The following is a 27,974-nucleotide window of genomic DNA, read 5'->3' on the forward strand; positions in this document are numbered from 1 at the left end:
TGGGTCAATTCGCCGCATCTTACACACACTTCATTTCGTGCTTGTTTCCGACCCTGGGTACTCATTTCCCTTTGAAACATTTACTTCTGTTCCCGTTCCTTGTGCTATGAAATCCACCTTCTCCACGCACCATATTGTGTATACAATAAAACATGCTCTATGCTAACGATAGAAGCGGAAACTAACTGGTGGAGTGAAACTCACAGCCACCGCCTGATAAACACCCGTTTCCCTTGAATCAAACAGGTAGACCAACGATTGAAACTTAAATGAGATCATATTGATCCTTGATCGGGATCGAAGGCCAAAGAGTAGCCGCCAGCCAACGGCGATCGGTGAGTTCTGTAGCGGACCCGGTTGTATTTCTAAAGTGTCGAGAAAGTCCGGGTTGTGATTTGAAATGGGGCGCACGCAAAAACAAAACAAATATTCACGGGGAAGCTCGAACGTGAAAGAGCTCCTCCGATGAATAAGGAGTGGAATGAATTCAGGAGTGCAGGGATATTAACAGTTCCATGTGCTTGGTGTTGCCGTATGTAGCCACCACATACAGTCCACCCTGCTGTTCCTTTACCCGGTGGAGAGAATTATTTCCACACGAATAGGTTAACAGAAACCATGCCCCGGTTCAAACACCTAACTATTGATCGAGGAGTTCCCAAACCACTTGTAATCGGGGGTGGAAGACGATAAAAGGGAAACATTACCCTTTATTTTCCAACGATAGTTCATGGGGGGGCTCCATTTTATAAAATAGTATAGTTCAACATTTGTTCTTTCTACACGGGTGCCAAATCCTCCCACCGCAAACTCACCCCTCCCCCGTGCACGTATTTCCCTCTGGGCATGTGGGCTGCCTCTCGCTCCATGTCGCTTCCACTTTGAATCTCTTTATGTCTCTGCCTCTGGATTTCCGTTTTCTCACTTACTGTTCCCGTGACCCTCGATGTGTGTGTGTGTGTGTGTGTCCATGTCTAGGCACCCGTGTGCCTTGAACTCCCTTCCCTGTCTACGCTTGTCTCTCCCTCTGTCTTTCTTTCTCACCCCCATATTTGCCTGTCATTATATATCTGCCCATGTGTGTGTGTGTGTGTGTGACTGTCTCTCTCTCTCTCTCTCTCTCCCTGTCTTTCTTCTCTCAGTCAGTATTTCTGCCTCTGGACACCCTGAAGGAATGAACCCACGTGACTAAACGGGGCGGTCGATCAGGAGCTGAAAAAAAAAGCCATTTTGTTCGAGGAGCCTGTAGTAACAGCTCCAGCCAAACACTCTTTCTTCGCTCTGCGCCTGGCACCAGAGACGGCGGCCGCTCCACCCGCAGGTAGGGACCGCTTTAAAAGATCTCCCGCTTGCCCACCGGCCCGGGAGACTGGGCGAACCGTGCAGCAGATGTCTTTACTTGAACGAAATGAGTGGTGCGGGATCGCTTGACATCGTATCGCTGTTTCCATTTCAAGATGGCCGCTTGCCTTGAATTCAATTCTACCGATCTGTTACTTTTCATTGTGTTTCTCCTGTTTGTCCCCGGTGCTTGTTCTCACTGTGGCCGCTCGAACGGACCCGAGACCTCCTCTTCGCCACCCAGTCCGGTCCATCGGCCGGCGTTCCGTGCTCTTATTTGTTGAAGAATTGCAGGTCTCTGCTTAGTAGAGGCTCCTAGCTGCTCGATCTCCCCCTCTCTCTCTCTCTCTCCCTCCCCTCCTTTAACGTCGGTGAGTTTAGTGAAACCGAGCCACTTTCTTCTTTGACGTCTCACACAACATCAGTTGGAAATCGCTGCTTTTTCCAAGCCGAGCCGAGCTCGTCCGCCGCGGACGCAAAGGTCACATACTTGGCTTCTGATCGCTCTGACTTTGAGCTCCGGTTTACTGGACCGTGGACCGGGAGAGCGTTCCAAAGACCGGTCGGCTCCTCTCCGCAGTCCTCGTGCGCAGAGAAAAAGCCTGGCCGTCCCCAAAGCTGGCACGATTTAAAACTTTATCCTGGGTGCCACCGGCCCTATTTTATAGAATCCAATTCTACAGTCTGTGACGATTGTCAGCGCCGGTGTTGGGGAGCGATCCGATCGAGTCCGGCGCTTTTACGAACTTATTTCGCCCTCGTCCTTTTTTGCCAACGTCAGTAGCCGGTGTGAATCTCCGGCCTTTCCGAAAGCTCTGTTCCCTGAACTCGAGCCGGGTCAGGGAGAAGGACGCTCTGACACCACGTTCACTATTTTTATTTGTCGGTGAGAATGGGTCGGAACAATGTTAATTGATGACCAGAACTAGAAGCCCCGTGTCCTAATTCAAGTGGCGGTACCTCTGACGACTGAGAACGAAACTGTACTGAAACGCGTTTTTATTTTGGGCACGTGCTCTGTGTTTAGAACTGGAGGTGAAAGTTTTTCTCTCTTGATGTTTGGACAACTTTGCCTTTTTCAATTGTCATTTTAAACTTATGGGTTGTAGCAAATGATATTATCGACATGAAAACAGATAGCTGGAAATAAGGATGTCTTTCACTCAGCAGTTTGCGTGAAACAAGTTAGTCTCGTGCCTTTTCTACACTTACCGGGCATAATAACTAATATCATTTCAGAGTTTATTTCAATGTTAAATTCACTCTCGCCTGGTTTTGGTCGTGACGCTAGAATTTGTAACAGTAGATAAAAAGCGGTGTACCGTGACTGCGGGAATTGTTTTATGTTTTCGCAACGGGAATATTCGTCTTTCTGGGAGTGTGGCTATCATGTTGGCTATTCGCGCACCGAGCGGTTTTAAATTTAAAAAAAAACCAATGTATGGGAGAGAAAGAGGTAGCGAGAGAGAGGGGGTGGGGGAACAGGACGGCAGAGGTTAAGCTTAAAATAAAGCTTCAGTATGTGTTTATGCCGTGTTCATGTCGGGCTACTGGAAGAGTGATAGTTTCTTTGCAAACAACACACGGATCTCTGTTGGCGCAACTACATCGAATCGGGCCAGAAATGCGAGAACTGCTCTTTTTGGCATTTAAATATACATGACGAGATCGAGAGGCGCTTCACAACCCCGCGACTGGAGAATTACACGCGAACCCGCCGGCCGCAGGTGGAAAATGACCGGGACGGTTGCGGGCTTCTTGAGCCGATTCTGTGCTGTATCAGGTGCACGGTGAAAAGCGCTCCGGTTCCTCTGCTTCGTCCCTTCAGTTTCCCCCATCTACCCCCCCCCCCCGCCCACACACACCAACAAGACAGAGATGATGTGTTCAGCAACGATTTAGCGGTGTGTACGTGGTTCAGACGAACTTACTGCCTGTTTACTATACAATTGCTCCAGCGACTCCGTCAGACTTTTTCTGAAACCCATGTGATTTAACACTTTAAAAAAACAGTAAAAATCTCGATCCAGTCTTCTTTCCGAATCACGTGTACAGTGTATCCGGCTCCCAGCTATTTCTCTCTCTCCATTGATACAACCGTAATTAACCGATGTTTTCAGCGACCACCCTTCAGGTGAGAGACGCCCTTCCTTCGGCCGAGGCCCCCTTAACAATTAAAGGCAAAACTGAATGGGAAGTAAAACACACAGAAAGTGAATAGGAACACGAAGACAGATTTAGAAGTACAGTTCACAACTTTCAGAGGATGAACGGAGTCCAAAAGTATCTATCTGCCTGTTAAAGTTATAACCCCTGACAATATCTTGTCTGTAACTACAATGTTCCCGATTATTATAAATTCCGCGGCACACCTATGTCAGACACCTTGGTTTGCAACGACGCACATTGCCGATAATGCAGCCCCACACTTCTGAACGTGGCCCCATGTCTGTCAGAGCCAACTCTGAAAGTTGGCTTTCTTTAGAAGACAGCCACTTTGTCCTTTTGCCCACTGTTTCATTCCCTTCATTATTAATAATCATCTCTTGTAAGTTCCATCAATGACAAGACTGGAGTTGGAATGAAAATGAGTTAGATTCGATTGGGTTTTACTTATCGGAATTAAATCACACGTTTGCCTGTCAAAAGGAAACTAACTCCATTGTGGCACATTCGGCAGCCCGTACAAGTGCAACAGAAATGTTCTGCCTCAGCTTAGTTCAGAGGACAGAATCGGGCCTTACGTAAAACCCTTGTTTTTAACAGTAATCTCTGCATTTAAGCCCTTTTCAGTGTAAACTGCAAACATAAAGTAGAAATCACAGTACTAATAATTGTGCATCTTTATGTAAAATCTAGAAAATATATATTTATCACTCTCTCTCTTTTATAAATATATACCGTTTTCATATACACGTGTGTGTGTGTAACATTATCTCAATAGTAGTTTGGCAACAATTCGATTGATGTTTGTGAAATTTTCTTGAAAGTGACCATGTGAAGTAGCTTTAATTTACTGGAGTTCCCACCCCCATCCCATCAAGCGCGCCCTGGTTGAAAACTGGGTTGCCCTTGCAAGTTCACGGGTCATAGGGGACCAGGAATGGGACGTGGGGGAATCCCCGAATCTCCTTTGAAAACAAGAGACCAAGCCTGAACAGCTATAGCTCCTGTGGGAGCCATCAGAAGTGTTATTAATTTAAAACCTCACAGTTACCTCCAGTAGACATCCTTAATATTGACCAACAATTGAGTTCCTTTAAGACTACTATTTATGCAATAAATCCTTTGGACAAGACAAGCTGCTTAGGATCCTCCAATCCGCTTACACTAAACTCCAAGCCAATGTCCTCCTCTCTGTCACAAGGCTCACATTGTTTACTTGGAAGAACTGGAGAGGCGCAGAACTGAGCTCTGACCTTGCACATTTTTATTCTGATGCGATAAGAATAATCATTGACTTATACATTTTTAAAAACAAAATGATTAGGTAATCGGCTTCCTTATCTATTGAGCAACACAATTGCATAGAAAAATCAGTCTGTGGTGTTAAAGGCGTAAGTTGTGAAGCCCTCTCAGTTCGCGATGACATTGCTACTGCTTTACTGATGTGTGTGAAGGAACCATTGAGTTTCCTCAAATACTCGAAGAAGTCACGTTGATAGAAAAGACGAGGACCAATGTTTACAACAGCCAATCCTGTTCTACCAATCCCGCACCTCAAGCAAAATCTTTGCATGGTGCTCGGCATCTTTTTGTTACACGAACGCCTTCGCGTCCACTGCGATTAATGGCCAAGGAATGTCAGCCGATTCTTTGGCGATTGTTGTGCTTTTGGTGGACGGCGCGGGCGGGAAATCTAATCCACCGCGAAAATTAAGTAGAGTTATGTTGACTCCGACAGAAACGGTGTGTGTGTGGGTGGTGGGGGGGGGGGGGGGGGGGGGGGGGAGGGCGGAGAGAGTGCTGTGACCTCCAACCTTTGAGCCTTCTATCACTGGCCCGACGTGTAATAGTCAGCGACGGTTTTGGGGAGGGAACTGGGGTGGGGCAGTGGAGAGGTTGTTGGTAGAATTAATGGGGGGCTGGGGTGGCGGCCCGTGTTTTGGAGGGGCGTCACAGTTACATCTGTCAAAGCTGTACTTATTTCCTGGGCTCTCTCATTTGGTAACCATGAACTTATCCTGTCTTTAAAAGGGGAACGATACTTGTGCAGATGCTAAACCCAGAGGATTAAAAAAAAACCCTAACACTGAAGATTTTGTCAGTTATGAACCTAAAATATCTCCGTCCCTAACCCCACCCCCATCCCGATCCCGCTGTGCCACAATTAATGTAGTTTTTAAAAAAAGTAACCATTTCCCGGGCGACATGTCCAGACTGGGATACAAACAGCCGGAGAAATTCACGAGTGGTGTCGAAGTGTGAATCCATTTATTCCAACATCAAAGTTTGATTCAGTTGTGCCCGCCTTTATAGAATGTGTCCTCCAATCGCGCTGGGGTCGGTTGGCAGGTTTATCTCAGCTGCTGTGAAAGAGAATTCGACGTCAAGTCAGTCGTGTGGAGGTCTGAGAGCGTCATCTGCAGATTTTATAGGCAGCGGCGCTTACCCCGTCAAAGTTAGAATGAACGAGTTTATTGTCAGATACTTAAGTACAACGTACAGACTTTCATGCTGCAGTTGCCCAGTTACGTCAAACACACTACATATATTAAGATGCCACAAAGGAGATAAAAAAGATAAATCATAAACCTTCAGAGTATTTCAAACACACATATGCCTGAACAAACGCAAACAATGTCTTCTCACATTCATACACTTACGATACATACAGGCGCATAAGTTCACCTTCACGTACATTCACAATGTGGACATTTATTATGTGCGCGCAGAAAAAAAACCCCACACACATGGACACAATATAGAATATATATGAAGTCATACCGGACATAGTATAGAATATACATGAACCCATACAGGACACAATATAGAATAAATATGAACTCATACCGGACGCAGTATAGAATATATATGAACTCATACCGGACGCAGTATAGAATATATGTGAACTCATACCGGACACAGTATATAATATATATGAACTCATACTGGACATAGTATAGAATATACATGAACCCATACAGGACACAATATAGAATAAATATGAACTCATACCGGACGCAGTATAGAATATATGTGAACTCATACCGGACGCAGTATAGAATATATGTGAACTCATACCGGACGCAGTATAGAATATATATGAACTCATACTGGACATAGTATAGAATATACATGAACCCATACAGGACACAATATAGAATAAATATGAACTCATACCGGACGCAGTATAGAATATATGTGAACTCATACCGGACGCAGTATAGAATATATGTGAACTCATACCGGACGCAGTATAGAATATATATGAACTCATACCGGACACAATATAGAATATATGTGAACTCATACCGGACGCAGTATAGAATATATGTGAACTCATACTGGACACAGTATAGAATATATATGAACTCATACTGGACACAGTATATAATATATATGAACTCATACTGGACACAGTACAGAATATATATGAACTCATACTGGACACAGTACAGAATATATATATATATTTATATATATGAACTCATACCAGTATAGTCACGATTAAAAACACACACACTCTTATCTGCACACTTCCAGACACTCAATCACCCCAGCGAACCCCATTCTCACTTTACCCCCTTTCCCCACGCAGTCACAATTAGAGAGTCTCGCACAGGCACACTGACAGTCTGGTGGCTGGTAATCCTCTGAACATCATTTGCATCTTGACTGAGCCATGCCTCAGTATCCAAAAGTGGGTTGAAAAGGGGCTGGCTTTGGATTCCAGGTATCGCTGGTGGGGTTCTGTTCGGATTGGATGGACCGGGCCTGTGAGGAGGGGGGGGGGCAGGGTTTGGAAGTATAAGGACGGTCGCTATAGTAACCAGAAGTGGGCACTGTAGCCGCTATCCACGTCACTACACGCATAGGCTTATAGTCCTTTCCAAAGATATACATACAGACTTTTCTGGAGTTTATTTTATTTAACGTACGTAATTATTTTGCGTAGTAAAATTCATCCACGGCTGCAGGGCTTGTTGTTATATTATGAAGCCGATAACAACTTTCTCATGCACACGTCGCATAATAAATTGCATGTTACTTTTTCATTGGATTATTTCTCTGTTTTTGCACAGATCAATGCCTTTGCGTGAAAACGCGCGCGTGTGTCTGCATGTGTGTGTCTGTGTTTTAGTGTGCGGGGCATGCATTGGTATGAGTCTATGTGTGCATGCATGTGTGTGTTTGTGGGGCTGTGTGAGTGTGCGCTCGCTCGCGCGTGTGGTTGTGTGCATAAAAAGAGCAAGGGAATTACCAGCTTTTTGGGGGGGAAATATTCTGTGCCAGCAGTCTGCAGGAAAGAAGAGAGCAGTGAATCATTTGAACGGACGTGTGGCGGGGTTTAAGACTTTTCCGACAATACGGACGCGAGTGTAGCATTCACAGTTTAACTAATGTTTACTCGGCGAGGTACAGAATATGCCGATACTTGGCGGCCCGGCCCGAGGTGTTGAATAACACAGCGAGGCAGAGCGGCGAATATATACCCTCGGCACAATTGCGGTGAACCCTTCCCTTGCCATCGAAACATAACGGTCACGTCGGCCGAGTGGCTGTAACAACATTGACAACACCCGCGGGCCCTGCTATTTCATCGCAGCTACGCCGTATTAGTTTGGTCGAGGTTTCTGATCCGAAACGTTAACTGACCATTTCTCTTTACCGATGCTCCCTGACCCGCCAAGGCAGCTTCTCTTTATCCGAACAAGATATTGGTAAGGTTCCATGGTGTGTCATGGGGAACCGTATAGCCGTTCAAAATATTAACGACTTTGCTACATTGAATAGGTTGGGATATGGAAACTGGGTCCGCATTGGCGTCCGTGTTTCATTATACATATTCCACACAATGTGGACGCGATTCATTTACAAGTAATGACCAAACCTGTTCCTACTGCTAGGCTGAAAACAAATCTATTTTATTTCATAAAGACCTGATCAACGCTTTCGGACCTTCTGAACATCTTTTCTCTACCAGAAGCTTTTTTTCCACCCCCACGCATTTTCATACCCGTTTACAATGTACGCGATGAATGCATTCAATTTCAACGGTATACGCGAGCGGGAAATAGTAAACTGTTTTGCCCCATCAGTTCTTTACCTCGTTCAGAGGTTGGTCATTTACTATGCAAATGACTCTGCGATCGATAAGAAAAAGTGTATTTTCAACTATGGTGTCGCCTCCATAAGGGAACGATGCATGTAATTCAGTGGGGATTCAATATCAGCTTCTGTTGCAGTGAAGCCTTTCTAACGCCTTAGTGCAACGACGACTCTCCATGAGCCGATGTGAGTCTTACAGAAGCCCACTTATGCCTTTGGAACTCTTCTGCAACTTTCTGTTTGAACTTAAGCAGATGCAAGATTGGGGAGTGTGCTAGATGAGAGTTCTTGCCTTATTTTTTTTTCCGGCAGAGAATGCATCTCGCTACGGTAACCATTGGAAAAGGTTCCACCTGCAGCTGACGATGTTGAAGTGCTCCCGAATGAGGAAGAAAAGTTCAAAGTTTGTGGGATTATATGTGAACGATTAATCCGCCTGCCAAATATTGCAACGAACGACCACTTTAGTTGTCAGTTTTTGCGTTGACAGTTAGAAAGGCCCTTTGGAAAATATGGCTACCTATTGAATGTCGACAGCTCTGGAGTGGTACAGTATGCAACTGTTTCCTTTCCAAGGGGTGATCAGAAGATCGATAATCGTGTGCACGGAGAGAGCAGTGAACCACCATGTTGGCAGCAAGCATAACGTTCCAAAGTGGTTAAGCCCTGCTATTGTGCGATGAGCTGTTTGAGAAAGCCTTCATGGCAAGAGTCCAGGCGTGGATAAACACACACACACCTTGTTACACGGAGTTGCTCGGTAGCCACACTTGAGGCAAAGCCAGTATTTAATGGAAAGGGGAAACGTCAGGCCGAAGGAAAAGTATGGATGTTTATTGAAGGCTCACAAGTCAATTACCAAAAGCAACTGGACAGTGTAAAAATACACACAAGCAGGAAACATAATTAATTTTTTCTTCCAAATACAGACCAAAGCTTTATTTACAAACCTCATAGCAAGTTTGTTAAATACTCATTGTTCAACATTTTCTATAAACATCATAAAATAAGGTCTTCAAAGCTTTCTCTCCTATCAGCAAATGAAGTGTCTGTAAAGTAGGAGGAAAGCGTTGTGTCAAAATACCTCATCATTCATAAGATTTGGGACATAACCCTGCCCTAAAATATGGATCAGGTGGAAGTGTTTTTTTTCATTTTGAAAGAAACAATTCCCAGTCTTTTGTTAAGCTCAGGGACAATGAGAAGTGCCGTCTTAAAACGGGGTTTTAATAATTTCTAATACTCAAACGTACTGGAGGTTAAAGGTACCCCACGTTTCCGGCCCGAGCCCTTCATGACTACACGTTGTCACTCTGGGTAGGTTGTTTACGGAGCTCCCCGCGGATAATACGTGCTACATCCACCTCTTGGAAACGATCCAAGAAAGTGTGGTGAAGATCACCTGGAACGTCACCTCAGCCGGTCTCGCAGCGTCCTTAGGAGGGAAAAATATATTATCAGCGTTTCGTCAAGAGCTCAGGCCCGAAACGTCGGTTATATATCTTTCCCTCCTATGGATGCTGCGAAACCTGCTGAGTTCCTCCAGCATTTCTGTGCTTTTCCCACAATCACAGCGTCTGCAGACTTTCCTGTTTCACTCCTCAAAGGTTTTGCACTTTCTGCAGATGCTGTCGAACCTGCCAAGTGTTTACTCCATTTCCCTCTGATCTCGCCTTCGCCGAGGCCTGCCTCTGGTCTTGTTTTCCCACACAGTGCAAAACTCTTTATTTCGTGGGGTGGGAGGGGAAGAAATCTATTGCATTTAATTTCGTTCATTCATTTGAAGGCCGTCATAGGCTGCCTTTGTAAATCAACCCCCGTACTCTACTAACCACGCTAGGAATTTAGAAATTGTCTCTGTGCCCAAACTCCCAGTCAGTCAACGCGGGAGGTGACTGAATGAATCCTCTTGTACGTGAAATGTATCAGGCCCATCCTCAATTTAAGTACCCTTCTTATCTTTCTAGAGCCCACTGCGTCTAAGATGCACAGAACTACTCGGATCAAAATCACCGAACTGAACCCTCACCTGATGTGCGCCCTGTGCGGAGGATATTTTATAGACGCCACGACCATCATAGAATGTCTACACTCATGTGAGTTTATTTTGATATAAACTTCGGTTTAAAATCACACCGACCTCTCCGTCTGTCTGTGGCCGAAAATTCAGTGCATTTTTGTGAGATGACCAAGGCATTTCTGGCCGCGTTTAAAGCAGCTTTAATTCTGCTCTAAGTTACGAATCTTGAGCTATCATGGGTTGTTACATATTTTTAAAAAGAAATCATTCGCGGAGAGTCGTGAGTGAGGTCTGATGTAATTTATTTACCCTCTGCAGCGAAGAGACTTAACTCAGATCAGAACATTAAGATTTCAAATAGTAAGATTCGTAAATCTGAAATAATTCACTGTCACTGGGATTTATGTTACAATAAGCCAGTTGTTTTGTGTGTGTGTGTTTTGCCCAGGCGCCTGGCGTCACCTGTTCTCCTTCTTTAAATCATTAGGTGTCTTTGTTCGACACTAAACATATATCAGTAGCACCGCGAATGGTGAAACAGATGGAACTCACGGAGCTCTCTCTGCTCCCCCGATCACTCGAATAGTAGTTCAGGGATGGCGCATTCTGAGAGTTTCCCAAGTGGAATCAGAAGTCGCTCGACAAGCGCCACCTCTTTATCTATTGACCTTCGTTTAAAATCTACCCCAGTGTTCACGAATAGCGCAAGTATCTTTAATTAAAATATAACGTCCACCCAGGTAGGGGAAAGGGTTGTAACACAATCTGACGGTTCATGTGACGCGTGGGAACAGCTGGAGCTTTGTTCGCCCTGTTGCCGAGATCGTGGTAATCCCTCCTTTATACTACAACCCTTGTAAACCTCCCCTGTCCCGACCAGGGTAGCAAAGAGCTTCTGGCCCTTCCTATCTGCTAATGCATGAGTTACAGGCAACTTGAGAAACTCTTGCTATAAAGTTATTCCCAATCGCCATGGTCATTTGGCATTTTTAATTGCATATGTTCATTTAAATTCAAGTTGAATTTTATAAATATTACTGGGAACAGATGACATTCCACACACTTGCTTGTTTTAAATGCACACTGCAGTTGGGATTTTAAAAAAACCATGTTCCCATAAACTATTGGTAGAGAATTGCATGTTGAATATGTAAGGATATTGAAACTGTTGACTGAATTCAGTCTCATGTTGCAAGCAGATTATTCTGTTGTTCCATTTAATTTGATCATTTATTCTCATTTTGCTAAATTTAAATTTTTTTAAAAAGGTTGAATAATAAAATCACCCCAATAAGTTACATATTCAGAGAAAGGAATTAAATCTTATCATTTGAGATGATATTCAGAGACTTGTGATTGGATTATAGTTTAAGATCTAATTTCATAAATCCATGTCCATCAATTAAGGACCTATGATTCAAAGTTAAACTATTCAATAGCCTTTTTGTCAATATATCTAAAGCATATATTATTCTTCATGGAATTTGATTTCAAAAGTTTTGCTGTAGAGTGACAATATTGTATATAATTAAGGAATACATGCTACCATCAGGAAAGAGGTACAGGTGCCACAGGACTCCCACCACCAGGTTCAGGAACAGCTGCTACCCCTCTACCATCAGACTCCTCAACAACAAACTCAATCAGGGACTCTTACTTGAGCAATTTTAATTTTTTATCTCTCTGTATGCAGTCAATTTGTTGACCTTACTTTATTTGTTTCCATGTGTAGATTGAGTACAGTTTTTTTGCACTACCAATAAGCGGCAATTCAACCTTGCCTGGAGGAAAATGAATCTCGGGGTTGTATGTGATGTCATTATGTACTCTGACAATAAATCTGAACTCGGAATCTGAAATCTGAAGCGGACAATTCCTCGATTGTGTTATGCACTTATGATCAGTGTCAAATGACTAGTATTTTCCACGTGAAGCAGCTGAAATCCAATTTTTTTTTCTCCACTCCCAACTATATCCTAACCCCCAGAATGAGGTTACAGGCTAACCCAAGTATCTGATTATATCTCTGTGCAAACAGTCCCAATCACAAATCAAATCGCAGTTTGAAATAACTCACAGATATCCAACATTATGCAGTAAAACAATGAATAATAGGTAAATTACAGCATTGCAAACACTCCCAACTGTGTTCGGTCCTCCACCTCCACCTTAACCTTCCAATCAGATGAATCTCTATGCAAATTACCAGTTTTAGGTAGGCCACTTAATATCTCCTTATAATTCCCACTTTGATTTTACGACTTATTTACTTGTTTTGAAACTTTCTGAATGCCATGAAGACAAGTTTTACATGGATGCAAGCTACTTTTCTTCCTGCAAACGCTGTTTTTCTTTTCCTACACACCAACCAAGACTTGTTTGCAGGTAGCTAACATCCACAATCCCCGAATGAAATATCTCAGGGTTTTGAAAAATGTATTGAATCGAAACAAAAATAATGCCCATTAACATGAAATATATTAAATGCTGTTATTAAAAAAAAATACAAATTTTCTCCTTGGCAGAACTATTTTATAAGTCTCGGTATTTTCTGAAAGTTGCCATTCTTTTCTTTTTACGTTTAATGTTGGCATTATCAGAGATTAAGACCAATCATTCTTTTCAAAATTTGTTCTAATTCCATCAGGGCTTGTGTGCGCTTTATAAAATCCATGCAAAACTTGCTTCACACTTCACGGTTTCTTTCATCCACCTACTTTGTAATATTTTCAAATATATTGGCATTTTCCCTTCAATCACATCTGAATTCTGAATGATCTGCATTTCATCACTTCGTTTCTCCGAGGGTCAAAACAATATTTCTGGGGGGAAGTCAAGGTGACGTTGAAAACCGTGACTGTAAAGTTAAGAAGAGTTTATTAACTCGATCTGAATGCTGGGCTGTCTCAGGGCAGACACCACAGTTTTGTGCTCAGCATGGGGTTGTCATGACAGCGGCATTTGCCACATCATCATGTGACTTTCCACAATTTGTTACTGCGTTGAGTTTTCTGATTGACACAAGGGAGCATCGTCGTATCCATGTGTCATCGTGAATATTGATGGGGGACTGTACATCTATTGCCTGTTACACTGTAAGCCATCGCAGTCTGTGTTTGTAGGAAGAATGACCGCCCTCTGTGTTTCCAAAACAAAGAACAAAGTGAAACTAAAGACCACTTGATAATAAAACATTTAACTTTTAATTGGTTCAAAGTTTTAAGTGTAGCAGATATTTAAAACTTTCTTTAGTGAAACAGCAAGCAAGGGTAAATGAACGGAACCTTTTGAAACTGTGATTGGTGAAAGTAAGGCAAGAATTTTAAGGAGTCGAGGTGGGTAGATAGAGCTAAGGTAACACAAAAGTCTTCAGACGCTGCGTTTGTATTGGAAACACAGAAATGTTGGAGGAACTCAGCAGGTCTCGCAGCGTCCATGGGAGGTAAAGATACAGTTTGTTACGTATGTTTCAGGCCTGAGCCCTTCTTCAAGGTATGAAGAACCTTGAAGAAGGGCTCAGGCCCGGAACATCGGCTATACCTCCTATGAATGCTGCGAGACCAGCTGAGTTCTTCCAGCATTTCTGTTTTCATAGACCTAAAGTAATGGTAGTTGTTCCAGATTAACAGACTCTGTCCCCTTATAGTTCTTTAAGAGGAAGTGTCCTCAACATGAACCCAACACATTTTTTTGCTGTTTCATATCAATCACATTAACATATTTCTTGTCAGAAGCTCCCAGATGGATGGGCCTGCTTAATAGAGAAATTCAAATGAAACCTATCACCCAAATGTTCAATATAACAATGTCTCTGAAGTTGTTAGAACTTTTGCAAAACAAAAAATTAGCCAATTGTAAATATTAATAGAAAATGATCTGGCATTTAAAATTATACTGTCTGCTTGTTATGGACCAATTTATAAAGATACATATCTGACAATTATTTTTACTTTTTTGTCTATATATTTGCAGTTTGTAAAACTTGTATCGTTCGTTACTTGGAGACCAACAAGTATTGTCCCATTTGTGATGTACAGGTGCACAAAACTAGACCCCTCCTTAGCATTAGGTGAGTTCTGATGCCAGGAGTTGGCGTGGATTCATCTTTGTGGAGATGTATTGTCAGTTGTTTTATGTTAAGAGCATTTTTAACATTGGTTACATTTTCAAATGATTTTAATTGATGAGAATTATGAGCATTTTACAAAATATGTTCCTGTCATCAATTTTTGAGAATTAACACCAAGAGGAAGGAGGTCATATTTTGGCCAACAGTTGTAAGGTAGCTGTCATGTAAGTGAAACTGAACCACGGGCGTTATTTGCTCAGTTTCTCTTCCATGTTCTCTCTTACAGTCGATAACAGTTTTCATTCTTAAAATTTTATTTACTGATAATTTCTTTCAAAATTTAAAAATCAAGCTTCATAGGCCTGGTCTGAAGTTTGTAGTAGATGAATCATTGATGTGGCTTGAAACTACTTTCCAGATAATTATAATCACTTTTTTTTCACAGGGCTGATAAAACATTACAAGATATAGTCTATAAATTAGTTCCAGGGCTTTTCAAAGGTAGGAGAACTTCTGTAACGTCCTGTATTTTTATCAAACAGGCTATTTTCAGGTGTTGTGGATGAATATTCTGCAATTGTTTTGCTTTCTTTTGCAGATGAGATGAAAAGACGGAGAGACTTCTACGCAGCCCATCCCTCAGCAGATGGTAAATGTTTATATGGAAATAAAGGATTAACGGTTCCTGCAAATATGATACTGCATTGTTGTGGACAAACCCACTCGACATGATGGCCCCAGGATAGATCTTCTGAAGTTGTTGACACTCAGGAATTTGAAGTTCTTTCCCCTCTCCACTACTGACCCCCTCAATGAGGATTCCTTAGTTTTGCTAACATTGAGTGGAAGGTTTTGCGTGCTGTAAGGTAGTGGACATTGTTTTGTTTTTGGAAAAAAAATTGGAGAATGCTGGACATCAGTAAACAACATAGAAAGTGCCAGAAATGTAAAGCAGGCATTGATGAAGGGTCTTTGACCTAAAACATTAAGTCCGTTTCTCTCTCCATTGGTGCTGTTGGCCTGCTGAGCTTCTCAGCAGTTCTGCTTTTATGCAGGGACCTTATTGCATTTTGAGAATCTCTGCTTGAGTTTCTCAATTCTTAAAAGTGGAGTTATTGTTGGAGTCTTTCTTTCTGTCTTACAATTGTAGACTCAAGTAAGTTGTTGAGTACAATTATTTCTCCTTTCTCCCAAACAGTCACGAATGGTTCAAACGAAGACCGCGGGGAGGTTACAGAAGAAGAAAAAAGAATTATTACAGATGATGAAATCATTAGTTTGTCATTAGAGTTTTATGAAGGCAACAAGTAAGTTTAAGAGTTTACCAATTAATTGTAATCCCCTTTTGTTATCTTTCTAAGTAATGGTGCAAATTTACACCAACTTAAATATGTATTGTACTTTGGTTTAATATAACAGAGACATGACTTGGGACCCACAGAATGTAGGATTCAATCACATTTTCATGTAAGATAGGTGGGGAGTGCAAACCCCACTGGGCTAACTTGGAGAGACATCTGGTGGAGGATGCCCGCTGCCACACTTCATTTCTCTGCCTTGTTCAATAGATAGACTGTACTCTTCAGTATGCATACACTTCAAAGCGTACACTCCAAAGGCGAAATGAGCAGCTGCCTGTCACTGAGAGGGCAGCTCAGTGACATTGCAGTACTGTTTCCTCAGGACTTCAGTGACACAGGTTTGATCCTGACCTTGGGTGCTGCCTCTGTGAAGTTTGGACCTTCACCTTGTGACCATGAGGGTTTCCCCCCACATCCCAAAGGCGTGCGATTGGTGGATTAATTGGCTGCTGTAAACTATCCCTGGTTTAGCTTGATAGGCAAAGTTAGGGAAGAGTTGGCTGGGCGCGTGAGAGAGAGGGAAACAAATGGGGGCTGTGATTGTTCTGAGAGGCAGGATACACTTCAGGAGAGCGTGGTTTCACTGGATTGTACAGGTGGTACCTCATTAATCTGGTGACGTTGGGATCTGGCCATTGCCGGACCACAGAAAATGCCATAAAACAGAAATTGGCCCCGAAAGGAACCCCCTATGTAAGCATATCAAAGCTTAAAACAGAAAATAATAGAATGGGGCAGCACGATTGGTGTAATGGCCTTACAGCACCAGCGATAGGGACTTGGGTTCGAGTCCCAGGCTGTCTGTAAAGAGTTTACACTAATGGTGGCAGATTCAAACAAGCCGGTCCATGGGAGTTGCTGAATACTTGTACAATCAGATGACAATAAACTTGACTTGATCAACTCAATTAACCAAATGGCATAAAAATATATGCTGTGATAACGGGATAATGATTCCCCTTTAGTATTAAATGTTAAACCTTGGGACTTACATCTCCAACAGCAATGTGATAATGATCAGGTATGTTGTTTTAATGCTGTAGGTCAAAGTGTTTTTATAGGACAGGACAGTGGAGAAATCTCCCCTGTACCTCCATGAGAGCTTTAGGATCCACAGTTCCAATGACCCGAGTTCAATGCCTGATCTTGGTGTTTTTGATGTGAAGTTTGCATGGGTTTTCCCCCAGGTGCTCCAGTTTCCTCCCACATTCCAGAGACCTGCCAATTTACCACCGTAAATTATTGTAGAGTTTAAGGATCTAAGAGGGAATAGGGTACAAGACTGTAAATGGGAGAAGTGCATTAATTCAATGGGCTGAATTCTTTCTCGTTATGACAAATGGAGGTATGAAATCATGAAAATTGGATGGCCTTGCAGCCTCCACGCACAGTTGTAATTGTAGTGAGAATCATCAATTAATTATATATTTATTAAAAGGAGGTGAAGATTTTGCATTTGATCTTCATATATTCTTCACTCCAGTCACTACTTCCTAGTTCAAAATATACCATTAATTATTACTCCAATCCACTTATGTATCAAACCAAATCATTATCAGAAAAAAACAATAAAAATCTGCAAATGCTGGATAATTAATTTTCACTCCACACAAATGATGCTTGCGGTGCTGTTTTTAAACAATAATTAAACCAGCTGAAATTAAACTTATAGTTCCATTAAGTGCTTTAAATGTTGTGATTTTCATTTTAACACTATGATTAAGTCATTCAAAAATTGCATTTCTTTTTCTTCCAACATTAATATATCTGTAAACTATTTATCTGTTCCTACTCCTATTTACTTTGTTAAAGGTGTGAAACATGGCAGTTACTGTTTTGCAGACAGGGGCGGTATTGTAATTGACCCCAAACTGTGAGAAAAGCAGTCCAGCTATTTGTGACTTTCAGATATTAATTAAAGTGCATATTAATATTGCTCCTTTCATGGACAGGAGGATCCAAGACAGTTTTTATGGACTGTTGTTGAAAATTATTTCATTCAAAATGTTCCAAATTGGTTTGTCCTAGGTCAGAAAAGAAAGAGATCCCACAGACTGAAGAAACAGACAAGGTAATTTATCTTTCTGTGGTTTGGTCTGAACTATTGAATTAACTCTTTTATTTAAAATGGTGATAGAATACTGTCTACCCCACTGCAGATGCATTTATCAGCAAGAAGCAAAGATTCAAACAGGGAATGACAACTTCTAATTATTTGATTTTCTTGCTTAAGCTCATCTTTTAAATTGCAGTGTTTAAAGTCTCAGGCTAGCAGTCTGTCCAATGGAAAATAAGCAGGAGCACTTGCAAGACATGTAACCCATCCATTAATTCGCTTCCCCTTGGCTGCGACATTGATTAAGGAACAAAGCCTTTTAATTATTTGATTGGAAATTCAAGACTATAATTTGGTAATTGGCATTGAAATGATCCACTGTTAAGCTGCAGGAGGGGGAGGGATTCAGTTTAACTTGTTTGTAATCCTTTCACCCACAACATATTATTCCCCCCCCTGCTCGTCTCTCTCAACCTTCCTCTTCACCACTCCTCCTCCCCCCCCCACACATTCTCTCACTTCATTATTTTCAGTTGTGTTTCAGAATTTATTTACTGAGGAACCCATCCTGTAGCATTAATCAGTGATGAGGAAATTGACGATTCCATCCTGAAAGGAGTTCAGATCATTGGTGGACAATTTTAAATACATAGAGCAAAGCATGATTGTTCAGTCTCCTCTATTCCAGTCTCCTCAATCCACTCCTCTATTCCACTCTCCTCTATTCCACTCTCCTCTATTACAGTCTCCTCTATTCCACTCCTCTATTCCATTCCTCTATTCCACTCTCCTCTGTTCCAGTCTCCTCTAGACCAGTCTCCTCTAGACCAGTCTCCTCTAGACCAGCCTCCTCTATCCAGTCTCCTCTATTGCACTCCTCTATTCCATTTTCCTCTGTTCCAGTCTCCTCTAGTCCACACTCCTCTATTCCAGTCTTCTCGTTTCCAGTCTCATCTATTCCATGATTGTTCATTCTCCCCTATTCCAGTTTAATTAAGAAAATGCAACCATCAGACACATTATGGCACAGATAAAAAGCTGGAGGCATTTGCCAGAATAACAATTTTCAGAGAAGGGGTGAATAGGATTATTTTATGGGTAAGGTTCAGGAATTGTTTGTGGCAAGCTCCTAACTGTTTCTCCAGTATTTTTAACTTTGGTATTACTAAATGCTGGGTTAATCTCCAGTCAGTTAATTCTTTGACCCTTTAATAGAAGGCCATACCATTAAATGTTTGAACATAACTCCTGTTGACATATTCGCATCATAAGTATGCAGTGAAATTCCAGTCACTTGTTCCCTCTAAGTAATGGAATCTGTATTACTTTGATCCCACACCAAAATACAATGTCCTTCTATGGCGTAAAATTAATATTCAGCACAGTTCCATGCGGTGTCTGTATTCAGTAACATCAAGTAGCTCCTAATGTACTTCCCTTCCCAAGTAACCCTGCACGTAAGTCTAGAACTATAGTCAACTCTCATTGTACACTAGAATCCCTGTAGATTACAGTAAAATTCCTGTTATCCGGAATTCAAGCAACCAGCAACCTCAAGGAACTGGTAAAAAAAAAAGAAATTAATAATTTAACAATTAAAATAAATAAAAAAATAAATGTTTAAAATTGTAAATGCAAATGTTCTTGGAAGGAACCTTTGATGAAGATGGGAGCAAATATTTAGCCAGAAGAGTGTTTTCATTTTGATTTGCTCGTAGTAGTTGTTTGAATAAAATGGCATCACCCAGGATGAAGAACTGGTTGATGTCATTCGCCATTGGGGTGACTCACCTAAGGTGCCTTCATTATCCCTGCTTAGTCTATCTTTATTAAAATATTATGAAATATATTAGTAAGGCTTTATCTGTAAACTTGGGTAAAAAAAGGTAAAGCAGTGGTTCTCAAACTTTTTCTTTTCATTCACAGACCAGTTTAAGTATTCCCTATGCCATAAGGGATTGCTTAAGATGGTATGTAGGTGAAAAGAAAAAGTTTGAAAACCACTGATTTAATTGTACTTAATTGACTCGTTATGTGCACGGTTTCATAAAGGAAATGGGCCAATTACAATTTTTCTCAAGCAAAATATTTCAGTAACAATTGAGTCTAGAGCAGTGATTCTCAACCTTTCCTTCCCACTCACATCCCACCTTAAGCAATCTCTTACTAATCACAGAGCACCAATGGCATAGGGATTACTTTAAAGTGGGATGTGAGTGGAAAGAAAAAGGTTGAGAACCATTGAGGTAAAGGTAAAGATTCCATTATTGTCAGGTCTACATTTAGAATGTAACATACAATGAATTCTTTAACTTTTGTCTACCATAAGGCAGATAGAGAGTCGTCGTCACTTTGTCCAGCACCCCTCACAGACACCTACAGCACTTGGTATTCATAGGCGGTCTCCCTTCCAAGTACTGACCAGTCCTGAGCCTACTTAGCTTCCGAGATCAGACAATCTCAGCTGTATTGAGGCTATTAGGTGCTGCAAGGGAGTTAGGAGCTATTGGCAAGTGTGGATTAGTTATGATAGCAGTGTGGTTAGCATAGCGGATAGTGAAATGCCATTACGCTGCCCGTGACCGGGATTTGAATTTAAATTAAAATTTTTGCAAAATATAGGAATTACCAGATTAAAGTGAATTTTACATAATTAAGGACCACAATTCTGATTATTTTCCCCAAAATTTCTTTACATTTTGTACTGCCTTTTGTCTTTTAAACTATTTATTCTTAATGCCCGTGTATTAGTTACGCATTGCAAAAGTGAGTCTCAAGCAACCAGAAAATTGACATATCCGACATCTACCAATCCACTCAGGTGCCAGATACCATGGGTTTTATTTTATTATGTTGTAAACAAGTCACAATCTCGCACCTTTCTCACCAGAATCTAATCGAATCGCATTTTTGGTAATTACAAGCATTGTCTCAGTTTAGCAAAAATGACCTTGAAAGTTCTCGAGAGAAAAATTCAATTAAATGGCTCAGACTCCCTAATTGATCCCACTAGAGGGACAGGTAAATTTAGATTTTGATAGTATGTATAATATATGGTTTTAAAATAACATGGATTGCATTTTCCTCTGTCCACTTCCTATTTCTCAGCTCCAGTCCTGGAAAGGACTTGTTTTAATTATGATATTCGCAGGATCTAGCACTGGTGTCACTTGTGAAGGAAGGTGTGATACTGTCAACCTTTGATAGCGGTTGTAGTCAACGCATTGCAACGTAATAATGGAGCTCTTCATTCAGTGATGCTGAGTGTAGTTAGAGAGTAAACTTCTGACTTGTTGAACTTGCTGATCTGAGTACTTCTGTAATGTTTTTACTGCTCAACATTTTCCTGATACTTCACATTTTATGTCAGCCATCCTGATTTTTCAGCTATGGCCCCCACTTAGGACTCTACTCAAAGTTTATGGGCCCTTTTCCCTGTGAAGCAGTCAAGTTTTGGTTCCTTCTGTACTTCTCTTTGACCGACTGCATAAAAAACATCTAAAATTATTTATGTAACGTGAGGTGAAAACAAGGCTTTAACTTATAAGTGAATAAGTGAATGGCTGATAGGTCATTCTCTCTCCGGACATCAGAAACAAATAATTGTTTCTGATTGAATTTCAGTACCAGTGAAACGCTGGGACTAGGACACCTGTTCTGTCACGTAGAGGGACTTACTCACCTTATATCTCTTTGCACCTCTTAGGCAAACAGCGTTCGGTATCTGCGGTGTCCTGCTGCAATGACTGTGATGCATTTGGGAAAATTCCTCCGGAATAAAATGGATATTCCCAGCAATTTTCGAGTAAGTTTCTCCATCAGACAAAAGAAACGAGTCAAATTGAAATATGTTTTTTGTTTCTCTTTGTCATTACTGAAATTACTTGCCTTGATTCTAGATTGACGTTATGTATGAAGATGAACCCCTCAAAGACTATTACACACTCATGGATATAGCATATATTTATACATGGAGACGGGTAATTAAATCTTATGTTATAATGCAGGAATACTAGTTTTACTTTGGAATATGCATTTGAGCATGGATATGTTTATATGCAAATGTTTATGCAATTGTCTTGCTGCATGTATTTATACTTGTGTGTTTGGTGCATATGAAAATCAAGTGCGAGGTCTATTGCATATAAACAAAAGGTGGGAGGGCTGCGTTTGAATGGTGTCATTCATTTCTCTTTGAGGATATCCAAAGCGCTCTATGACCTTTGAAATAATTAGAGTGTAGTTACCATAGTAACAAGAAAACAAAGCAGCCAATTTACACATAGCAAGCTCCCATATATACTAACGTGATCATTACCAAGTATTCTGTTTTTCTCTTTCCTATATTTTTATTGTTTTATATAGCTATACTCATACATAGGTAATATAACCATATAACAATTACAGTACGGAAGCAGGCCATCTCGGCCCCTCTAGTCCGCACCAATTTAAGTGAACTCCACTAGTCCCACCTACCTGCTCCCTGCCCATAACCCTCCAATTCCTTCACATCCATGCACTCATCCAACCTTCTCTTAAGTGACAAAATTGACCCTGCTGCAACCACCTCTTCTGGAAGGTCATTCCACTCAGCCACCACTCTCTGAGTGAAGAAGTTTCTTCTTATGTTACTTCTAAAGTTTTGCCCCCTAACTCTTAACTTATGACCCATCGTTCCAATCTCACTTCCCCTCAAGGGGAAGCGCCTATTCACATCTACTCTATCTGTACCTCTCATAATTTTATATACCTCTATCAAATCCCCCCATAACCTTCAAAGTCAATGTATATTAACAAATAGCTGTAAACAACCTTAAGAAAGAGACAAAAAAACTCAAATTTATATAAAACAAAAACTGTTCTAATAATCTAACCCTTCCCTTGTGAAGTTACGATTAAAAATATATGTCCCATTAATGCATGTAAGAAAGGATAACCTTACCATAAAATTGGGTCCAATAAACAGAAATTCTGAAAATATTTAAGTAACGGGCCCCATAAATTTAGAAAATTATGATTCATTACATCTTATTTTTCCAGAGCAATCAGTTTTTCTGATGTTGGGAGTTAATATTGACCCCAAGACACCTGGTCTTTTAAATGCTCTTGTATCTACCCGAGAAATTGGGCCTCGGCTGAGAAAAGGAACTTCAAGCAGTGTGGCCTTCCCTCAGCACTCTATTTTATCGAGGGCTTGAGAGAATAGCTGGACAGTGCAGAACACTGGTCATTCCTCTCATCCCTTTATATGAGAAAGCACCCCACAGCAAATTCATGTTCTGGCAATGCTGGGATGTGAATGTACATGCCCTGTACAATGTAAACTGCTTTGTAATGAGGAGCTGGGCTCTGTGTCACCCCAGCTGTTCCAGACTGTGTGCTCAGGTAATTCTCGGGTGAGCTGTGAGGCAGGAAAAACAGCCAACCCATTTTCAGCTGCTCGGCCAGGCGTGAACAAGATGATATTGCAGCCCTTGGTGTATGGTCCCTATTGATAGAGTTTTGTTTTGTTTATGAAGATGGGAAATGGGCCTGTAGCCAGCTCAGGAGCCCAGGTGTTGAACTGTACATTTGAGTCAGAATCGCTAACTTGGTCATGTGTATTTACATCCTGCATTTGTTAATATAACCCATATAAAACACATTACCATATAGCTTACACTGTGAGTCTATTCCTTGCAGTCATAGAATTGCAGGGGTAGGAGGTGGTGGGGGAACAACACAGTGAACATAAGAACAGGTGTACTCACCTTTAGCACATTGTAAACCTGTACCTGTTTGTCAACCTAAATGTCTCAAATTTTCCCATCCAAATTGTGTTACATTCTGTGGATACTGAATAGTTTCTAGGGGTAAAGTGCAAATCTTTCAAATTTGGAAAACTAAAACAAAGTTCTTGGGTTTAGATTGGATGTTAAATATGCACGGTACACTGAGCAGCTGTTCCTTAACAATATTCAAACTCAGCGTGTAATTTCATTATTGACCTGAGTCTTGTACAATAAAAACCTCTCCTCTTCACACCCCCATCCTTTTGCATATAAAATGCACTGCCAATGAAGATTAACTTAATTATCAGCCGTGGTTTGCTGTGATTCTAAAATTGGATTGATCCTCAAATTGAGCTACAACTGGACGTGAAATTGTGACTACAATTGTGTGTGTGTGTGTGTGTGTGTGTGTGTGTGTGTGTGTGTGTGTGCGTGTGTGTGTGTGCGTGTGTGTGTGTGTGTGTGTGTGTGTGTGTGTGTGTGTGTGTGTGTGTGTGTGTGTGTGTGTGTGTGTAAAATAGAGAGAGGGATGGCTGTCTATTGCACACCAACAGCAATGTGCAAAATCACATGTCCTGAAACTCAAAAGTTTGCAGACACAGAAACGTGGAGGAACTCATCAAGTCCTGCAGCATCCATCGGAGGTAAAGGGTTCAGGCCCAAATTGTTCTTTATTTATCTTTATCTCCGATGGATGCAACAAGTCCTGCTGAGAGTAATTTGCCCTGTCCCCTTTATTTAAATTTCTATAAAGCACATCCTGTGTATGCATTACCAATAATTAAAAAAAAAACACATTCAATAAATATGTGAGATGCCAACACTATTTGGGAGTATTCTACTGTTTGATTACAGATCACTGGGAAACTATGGAGTAATGCACTGCATGGGAGAGGGTGAAGTTGGAAGTTGTGTTTTCAATAATGGCAACAATGGCTTTTTGAGAAGCTTCTGAGAAAGGTGAATATACACAATGAAGCTCAAGGTCAAGCTACAATTATGCTATCTATTTACTGTATGACTTCAGTACTGTACGACTGAAGGGAGTGCACCCACCTTGGTTTAAATGTTGGTAAACAAGCTGATTTAGAGCAGGGGTAGATTTCAAATGTGTATGAGATATTTCATGTTATTTTCAGTGTTTGAATAGCAGCTACATGTAATAATCTTTGTGTTTTCTGTTCCATTTATAGAATGGCCCTTTGCCCCTGAAGTACAAAGTACAACCTGCCTGTAAAAGGTTAAAACTCAGTCATCCTAACCAGGACTTCGCCAATGCTAGTATGAACTCGGAGAGTGACTCTGTGAGTGACAAAGGCAGCCCAGCCGCCATCCCTTCTACGTCCTCTTCACAGCCAAGCCCCGGCACGCCTGCACTCTCACCCAACCCACAGTATCCAGTCGCAGCTGCCTCAGTGGTGAATGGGAACACAAACTGTCACCAGATGCTTGCATCTGTTCTCAGAGGCCGCAAAGTGACTGTGAATGGCTCCACTGCTCCGGCCTCCTGTTGAAAGCTGGAACAACTGAATTAATGCCAAGCAAGCAACAATGAAAAGGAAGTCGCCTGTATAATATACACTGCGCGCCAGGATCAAGCTGGCTACTATGTCCTTTATTAAATGTAATATATATATTCTGTTTAGCAATATGGTTATTGTCAGAAACATTTGTATTCCCCACACAGCTTTTTAAATGTAATTGGCCAAAATGCATCTCCAGGTTATGGTCCCAGACGGCTTTGCATCTGGACACCCATGGCCTTGACTTGCAGATATCAATTACAGTCGATTCCACTTAAGTGAGACAGCATTGGCCGCACCACTGTTTAACCAACACATTCGCTGAAACATCAGGTGAAATGGATTTCTCCTTTAAACAAATACTGTACTGCCTTAAAATCAATCTAATTAGTTCTGGTTGTTAAAAAGGGAGCAAATTCCTCACACTTGTGTTGCGACAAATGACATGGTTTGATTTTAAATCTCATGCACTTTGATGGTATTTGTAAAAAATTAAAATTGACCAGAACACCAGGTGAGTCAAATGTTGGAAGTCCCCCCTCTCTGTTTCTGTCTTTTCCTGTGTCTGTTTCCGTCTATGTCTGTGTGTGTGTGTGTGTGTGTGTGTGTGTGTGTCTGTGTGTGTGTTTCTGTCTGTCTCTGTGTCTGTCTATGTCTCTGTGGCCCTCTTGCTCTGTGTGTGTGTGTGTGTGTGTGTGTGTGTGTTTCTGTCTGTCTGTCTGTGTGTCTGTTTCTGTCTATGCCTGTGACCAATAGTTTTGAGTATTTTTCCAGTCAGTTGGATATGCCAGTTCTCTTCAGTTTTGATTTTGATGTTTTCTGAGTGTGTGGGAGGGAAAGGGTGCCCTGTGCCAGAGTTGAACAGTTGAGCTATTTTTGAAGAACCCTATCTTTCTGATTCCAGTGATATTGGCCTTCAGGTCCTGTGGGGAAAAAACACACACAAATGCTGGAGAAACTCAGCAGATTAAACCAGCTTGCGCCCTCTCCGAAACATTGGTGATGTATCTTTACCTTTGCTACATAACATCACTGTTTGACCTGCTGAGTTTCCCCAGCATTTGTGTGTTTTCTTTTCACTTCACCACGGTGTCAACAGAATCCTGTGTTTTACCTCCGTCCTTCAGGTCCTGATCAGAGAAATTCTTTCAAAACACCTTGTCAACTCCTCTCAGTGGTCACATCCCCAGTTTTGTCCTGGTGGAATGAGGGGAAACGTCTTCTACTCTCTGAGGCAGTTTCTCCACTTCCTTTGCAGCCCCATTGATGATGGCATTTTTCGCCTTCCCTTCTTTCCCACGAGGCTCCTTCAATCTCATCAGCAAATCTGGTGACAAATTTACCACGAGGAGATTCAGTTGCGGGAAAAGTGCTAACATGACTCGCTTTACTCTGAATGAATTCTGAATAGCCAGATGAGAAACTATGGACAAAAACTTCTGCTGATAAGATGATGCAGGAGCTACCTTGTTGATAGAACTTTTGTTTGGTAATTCAATAGGCTTGATATTTTTCTACCATGAGCTTTTGCTGTTTAAAATGACAGCAATCAAATCTTTATTGCAAAAATAATCAGGCATAATTCGAAACAAACTGCTGAACACAAGTGGAGCTTTTAAAGACAACCTCAATTAACTGGAGTCGACTGTACAATTTAGCATTTCAATGCTTACATTTTCTGAGTTTAATGAGCGTATGTGTGTGAAAGAGGGGAAAAAAACCCAATTGTGAGTGAGTGAGTGAGTGAACGAATGAAGATGAAATTAAAATTCTTTCCCTTGATCGATTTGCTTAGAACAGAACAGCACAAACGAAATGAGTTCAGAATGGAATATTGTTTCATAAATTTTATTTTATGTTTTGATAAACCTATTAAATCATTCTAGAATTGTATTTACTTTAATTATAAACATCTTCCCATGTTTCAGAATAACTGTAGAACGGGGAATATTGTGACGGCCACCCCTTTAAAATAATGACAGGAGACGAAGTTTAATAGAGGGATATTGAAGCTGGACTGTGCTGTTCAGACACTGGAAGGGCAAGGCGCGCTAAAAGCTTCAAATGCCTCAAGGGTCTGGTTGCAGTGTCATTTTTAGGTTTCAGGGCCTCTTGCTTTGCTCCAGGAAGTCCATTGGTTCCCGAGTTTGCAACAAACAGCGCGATTTAGGAAGTGGTCCCGCGGCTGGGCTCGAACATGAGCAGAAGGGTCTCGGTGCGTGATCGTTCTGCCACCGGTGTGTTCTGCGCATCGTACTCTCAGAACAACCCCGGAATTTGATTCAAGGGAGGTGTAGTCTTAAAAGACGCATTGTTTCATGTTCCACTGGCATTTCGCACCCACCCACCCACACCGAGTGCGCATCAATCGGTGAGACGGACCCGATTCTGAATACTGGGCCATTGGAGGAGTAGAGCTTGGCTGGAGACCCATCACCATGGCAGGTTGTATTGGCTAGAGATCCATCACCATGGCAGGTTGTATTGGCTGGAGACCCATCACCATGGCAGGTTGTATTGCTTGGCTGGAGACCCATCACCATGGTAGGTTGTATTGACTG

General features: G+C 41.6%; 1 protein-coding gene across 2 annotated transcripts; it reads left to right on the forward strand.

Annotated features, from left to right (window-relative positions):
* The first annotated feature begins 1,190 nt into the window (after positions 1-1,190).
* Positions 1,191-27,306, forward strand: LOC138747614 (polycomb complex protein BMI-1-like). 2 transcript variants are annotated; one of them, XM_069906994.1, is made up of 10 exons: positions 1,191-1,321; positions 10,581-10,709; positions 14,606-14,702; positions 15,148-15,203; positions 15,301-15,351; positions 15,901-16,009; positions 18,092-18,134; positions 21,826-21,924; positions 22,019-22,099; positions 25,084-27,306. In XM_069906994.1, the coding sequence occupies exons 2-10, from the start codon at positions 10,598-10,600 to the stop codon at positions 25,402-25,404; spliced, it is 969 nt and encodes a 322-aa protein (XP_069763095.1). In that variant the 5' UTR covers positions 1,191-1,321; positions 10,581-10,597; the 3' UTR covers positions 25,405-27,306. The 2 variants fall into 2 exon arrangements, with proteins under 2 accessions (XP_069763095.1, XP_069763096.1); XM_069906995.1 differs by lacking the exon at positions 1,191-1,321 and adding an exon at positions 7,803-8,225.
* The last annotated feature ends 668 nt before the right edge of the window (positions 27,307-27,974 follow it).

The sequence above is a fragment of the Narcine bancroftii genome, chromosome 12 (assembly GCF_036971445.1).
Source record: "Narcine bancroftii isolate sNarBan1 chromosome 12, sNarBan1.hap1, whole genome shotgun sequence".
Taxonomy (NCBI): Eukaryota; Metazoa; Chordata; class Chondrichthyes; order Torpediniformes; family Narcinidae; genus Narcine; species Narcine bancroftii.